Source organism: Clinocottus analis, unplaced genomic scaffold, assembly GCF_023055335.1.
Source record: "Clinocottus analis isolate CAN_PGR_092001 unplaced genomic scaffold, fCliAna1.0.p SCAF_10, whole genome shotgun sequence".
Lineage (NCBI taxonomy): Eukaryota > Metazoa > Chordata > Actinopteri > Perciformes > Cottidae > Clinocottus > Clinocottus analis.
The window spans coordinates 12,328,053-12,333,263 of NW_027175821.1; the positions used below are offsets into that span (position 1 = coordinate 12,328,053).

At 42.2% G+C, this 5,211-nt stretch overlaps 1 protein-coding gene and 1 non-coding gene across 3 annotated transcripts; one reads left to right on the top strand and one right to left on the bottom strand.

Annotated features, from left to right (window-relative positions):
- Positions 1–920: 920 nt before the first annotated feature.
- trnaf-gaa (transfer RNA phenylalanine (anticodon GAA)) lies at positions 921–993 on the bottom strand. Its single transcript has one exon. It is a non-coding gene; the product is annotated as a tRNA-Phe (tRNA).
- A 109-nt stretch (positions 994–1,102) lies between these two features.
- Positions 1,103–4,040, top strand: hs6st2 (heparan sulfate 6-O-sulfotransferase 2). Of its 2 annotated transcripts, none has more exons than XM_068581026.1 (2): positions 1,103–2,134; positions 2,652–4,040. In XM_068581026.1, exons 1-2 carry the CDS (start codon positions 1,554–1,556, stop codon positions 3,466–3,468), a joined length of 1,398 nt encoding a protein of 465 aa, XP_068437127.1. In that variant the 5' UTR covers positions 1,103–1,553; the 3' UTR covers positions 3,469–4,040. The 2 variants fall into 2 exon arrangements, with proteins under 2 accessions (XP_068437127.1, XP_068437121.1); XM_068581020.1 differs by having other exon boundaries at positions 1,105–2,134; positions 2,649–4,040.
- Positions 4,041–5,211: the final 1,171 nt, after the last annotated feature.

The window sequence follows — 5,211 nt, forward strand, 5'->3', positions numbered from 1 at the left end:
TATGCTACTCGTTAAGATAACTCAGGTCTTTTTAATTCAGACTGGATGCCACTGTTTGTTAGACAGGAATGCGGGTGGGTGGAGCTGGGTGAAATTCTTCTCTGTGAAAAAGACCAGCCTACTACCCACATCAAAAGTTGATGAGTGACACACTTTCCTAAAAATCCTTTAAAATTATGTGGAGAGATCTTCAGGTTTAATGATGTTAATACAGAACATTCAAAACCACTGAGTGAGAAGAGAACCTATTTCATATGTAAACTGCAAATATTATTGACTTTTACAGCAAAGGCCATAAATATGGCAAAAATAATAAACTGGCACAAATCATCTGTCATTATATAAACATATCAAAAATAAATGTAATGGAAACGATACAAATATTTTTAATCGATTTCATACCCACAATGGAGGGTTGTGATTTAATGGGAAAGCAAGATGTGTGTTTGCATGTGAATAAATCCCAATTACAAATAGCATTTATTCTACAGGATTGATTCAAATTTGGGTTTTAAACATCTTATTTAAAGATTACAAAGAGAAAACTGGTAAGAGATCTAAAACTGCCTTTAATGCAAAACTATGCTCACAAAAATCCCATATATTGCCAGATTGAATTACCACACAGTTGAAAGGAAGTGTTTGGGACACTCACCAAAATGCACTATTTAGAAACAAGGTCGATACATAAATATCTCAGCTACATCAAAATCAATTGAGAATTAAGGAGAAATTGATTGAATTGACATTTAGGAAATTAATTGAATAGATTACATTTTGGTTATAATCTAGTAGGTGCCCAAATGGTACCTTTATGTTTGGAAACGTAGCCTACATGTTAGCAATTATTGATTTGTTTGCAAAAGATTGACCAAGCGCTAAGGCCGGTTTTATAAAGGATGTGTACAACAAAAGTCCGATGCCGAAACCCGGGATCGAACCAGGGACCTTTAGATCTTCAGTCTAACGCTCTCCCAACTGAGCTATTTCGGCGGTAGGACAAGTCGAACGTGCAAATAGAATTTGACGACAGAATAATTACTGCTAAAGCTCTTGTGAAATTATTTATAACAATCTACACATCCCGACAGGCGGAAAGAAGCTTTAACTGGTGGTTTGGTTAACGTTGTGTCTCCGTTGCTCTCGACTGCTGGTGCGTTTTACACGCTGACGTCATTTTGACGCCCACTTTAAGCGCAAAGGCTGCTGGGAAGAAAGGTCAAGAATCGATGGCCGTGGCAGGCGCGGATTAAACGTCACTGCTGCAAGAAAGATGCTCGCTTAAATATAACAAACTAATGGTCCTGGAACAAACTACTTCATTATATGAGATGAGACAGGAACGCGTTGCTTCCCTTAACACAGCAAACATTTTAATGAGCTATTGTCTGTTTTTTAGACTCAGTCGAGCTAGCTGCCGTTAGCCTGTTAGCAGCTGCATTGTTATTGTTTTCGCTCCACCAAGCGACAATAAAACCCTGTTACCCGAGGTCCCCCAGCCGAGGCCGGGGCTCGGACTGCTTGAGTGATGCTGTTTTGTCCGCAACGGGAAAATGGATGACAAGTCCAGCAGTGGCAGTAGCCACCACCGGCTCCTGATCATCCTGCTCATGGTGTTGCTCTTTGGCGTCATTATGATCCAGTATGTCTGCCCGAGCAGGTCCGATTGCCAGATGCTCCACCAGCTGGGGACGTGGTTTCAGGACGGCAGCGCAACTGGTTCCCGGAGCAGTGGCAATACGATGCAAGACGGGCTCCAAAAGGATCCGTATATCGCAGAAGATGGCGCTCTTGTCCGCTTTGTCCCTCGCTTCAATTTCACGAAAGCCGATTTAAATCGTGTTGTAGACTTTAACATCAAAGGAGATGATGTGATAGTTTTTCTGCACATTCAAAAAACGGGTGGCACGACGTTTGGTCGACACCTGGTGCGGAATATTCAGCTGGAGAGGCCATGCGAGTGTCATGCAGGCCAGAAGAAATGTACCTGCTACCGGCCAGGTAAAAAGGAAACCTGGCTGTTTTCCCGTTTCTCCACCGGCTGGAGCTGCGGGCTCCATGCGGACTGGACTGAGCTGACCAGCTGCGTCCCGTCACGCATGGATTCTCGAGAGGCTCCTGTGGACCTGCCCAGGTTTGTGTAGGACAGTACTTTGGTGGGAATTTAAGGGTGTTATTGTAATAATGTCGTAATGTAGCTGCATACTATAGCTGTTAATGTAATACATGTATAAGGGAACACTACATTGATGGAGCTGTTTACCTTCATAGTGTGTGTGTGTGTGTGTGTGTGTGTGTGTCTGTGTGTGTGTGTGTGTGTGTCTGTGTGTGTGTGTGTGTGTGTGTGTGTGTGTGAGTGAATGTGACCCTACCTAAATTGTCCTTTAACCTAATTCACCAACACTTTTCATACACAGAAACCAAACAGTTGCAAGAGCTTCTTGCCAAACTAATTCAACTATCAAATCTATTCTCCAATCATTAAGATTAGTTTATCAAATGCTGACTTGGAATAGTAGACAAAATTATCAACTGATTAATTGATGAACAAAATAAAATAGTTGCAGCACTTTTTCGTATTACTTGTCGTGACATGTGGCATTTAATTGGCTTATTACAGACCTATAATGTTGTCTTTTTCTCTCCAGTAGGAACTATTACTATATAACCATTTTAAGAGACCCAGTATCACGCTACCTGAGCGAGTGGCGTCACGTGCAACGTGGCGCCACATGGAGGGCCTCCTTACATGTGTGTGATGGACGTTCACCAACACTGACCGAGCTGCCAAGCTGTTACTCGGGAGACGACTGGTCAGGTTGCTCCCTGCAGGAGTTCATGGATTGCCCCTACAACCTGGCCAACAACCGGCAAACCCGCATGCTGGCTGATCTCAGCCTGGTTGGTTGCTACAATGTCTCCACTATGAGTGAGGAAGAGCGCTGGGCACTTCTTCTGGAGAGCGCCAAACGCAACCTGCGTGTGATGGCCTTCTTTGGGCTGACAGAGTACCAACGTAAGACCCAGTATCTGTTCGAGCGCACCTTCAACCTGGAGTTCATCGCACCCTTCACGCAGCTCAACGGCACACGCGCCTCCAGTGTCGAGGTCCCCAATGAGACACAATACAAGATCCTCCAGCTAAATCGGTGGGACGTAGAGCTGTATGAGTACGCCCGTGACCTTTTCCTGCAGCGCTTCCAGGTGGCGCGGCAGCAGGAGCGCAGGCAGGCCAGGGCAAGGCGGCAGCAGGAGAGGAGGCGGCTCCGTGGAAGGCTCGCGGCGAAGCAAGGGAGGCAGCTGAAGCCCACAGAGGCATCCCATCACTCTCTGAGCCACTCTGTAGTAACTGAGGAGCAGCTGAGGGGAAAGGCTGGGGGAGACGGTGAGGTGCTACTCCCAGACTGGTGGGATCTGGATGAGAACGGCACCATGGAGGATTACATAGACAATGTGGAGCAGTGGTAGTGAGTGACTGGAACAAGCAGTAGGTTGTCTTAATACTAAGTGTGCCATGTTCTGCCTTGTCTGTTGTTAAGTAATCAAAGTTATTTTAGTACATGCCTAAATTGTTTTTTTCTTTCTCCATGAACCAATGACACGTGTGTATTTATTAAAACTGATTGTATTTCTTTTCCACAGTTGACATTCATAATGAATGCTTTTCTTTGACATAAAGAGAGGCTTGTTTAGGTAACTGCAATGCTTTACCTTTCAGTGATCACACAAGCCTTCTAGATTGTTCTCCCGGCATTTTAACACAACTGCACTCTTGTGATGGCGCTTGGAATAAGGGGGTGTTTGTTTATCTTTTCTTTGTTAAAAAGAACAATTTAATACTTGTTGTATCTATATTATGCTACTGTTTGTGATATACAATCGATATGTTTGCCAAAATGTTGTCCTGTCTGAAATGCGTACATTTTAAAACATACATGTGTTTTTATGTGTCTTTTAAGTAACAGAAAAGGAGAATATAATTTTAATAGATACCTCATTGTGTAGCATTAACTGCTAATTTGTAAAATCCTGAATGTGTCTCAAAGTCTGAATTTGTTTTTATATAAAAAAAATGCTTTTACAGTCACTGCACTGTTGTCTTCTTCTGCAATACTTCATCGGTATGTCTCTGATGTCCTTTTGTCTGATCATGTGCACAAAGGGCTCCAAGCTTTTGTTTTGCACTTGCAAACCTCTGGAACACCAGCAGGGAGCGCTGACAACTTCAACAAAAAACAAACTTCCTTGGTGGAGATATTGAGGTGGTAGTTGGGGCCACAATTTGTTCTTAAATTTGTCTGGACAGGATTTAAATCACCTTCAGTGGATGTAATAGAGGGATCAGCTGAAAACGCTGTTTTTAAAATGTTGAATTATTCAGCAATACACAAAAATGTTTTTTAAAAACTCGGCTGACAGGTTAAAGAATTGTTGAAAAGATTAAAAAGAAAGAAAGAAAGTTCCTTCGACAGAGATGATTAGGGGATGAGAATCATCTACCTGCTTTTGATTATACAGTATATTTAAATTTGAACTGACTCAGAGAAATCTATAAACCCCAAAAGCACAGTCAAATAAAACCCTTATTACAAAGAAACCTCGCTGGCCCTTAATAGAGAGACATAATGCTCTGAAAGCAGAACTAAAAGTCCTGTTTGGGACCAACTTTATATACATACGTGTATATACAGTATACATCACCATAATACGCTTACAATACAACAAACCATATGACTAAATTAAACTATTGGCCGTATAATTTGCTTTAAGATCCACCAAACCAAAACGTTCAAATTGTGAGTTCATTGCAATATTGTACATATTTGACTGCCTTTTAATATCAACTGCAATGTTAATATTTAAACTAAATTAAACCGAGTTTGTGGTGAAATTATATTCTTAAAACGACATGTAGTTGTGATACCTGAGCAGGTCGACAGCGCTACATGTCTTTGTAACTGTCAACAATACCGAGTCGTTCATAGCCAGGTGAGTCTTTTATGAGTGTGATCTTCAACACTGTTGGTTCAACTCACCTGCGACGTGATTTAGGACTGTTTTACCTTGATAACCTGCCGGGCTTTTTGTCGTGACTTTGATTTCTCCTCAAAGCTAATCACGTTATCTAAAAACGAAAGCAAACCACTTGTCCCTCCCAACTCCACCCTCACCACCCCTCCCCTCTTATTTCTTCTCTCCAAATCTGTTATT

Excerpts from the sequence above, each read along its gene's own strand:
- hs6st2 (XM_068581020.1), top strand. The coding sequence starts at position 1,554 with ATGGATGACAAGTCCAGCAGTGGCAGTAGCCACCACCGGCTCCTGATC. Across the intron at positions 2,135-2,648 it reads GCTCCTGTGGACCTGCCCAG|TAGGAACTATTACTATATAA; the intron begins GTTTGTGTAGGA and ends TTTTCTCTCCAG.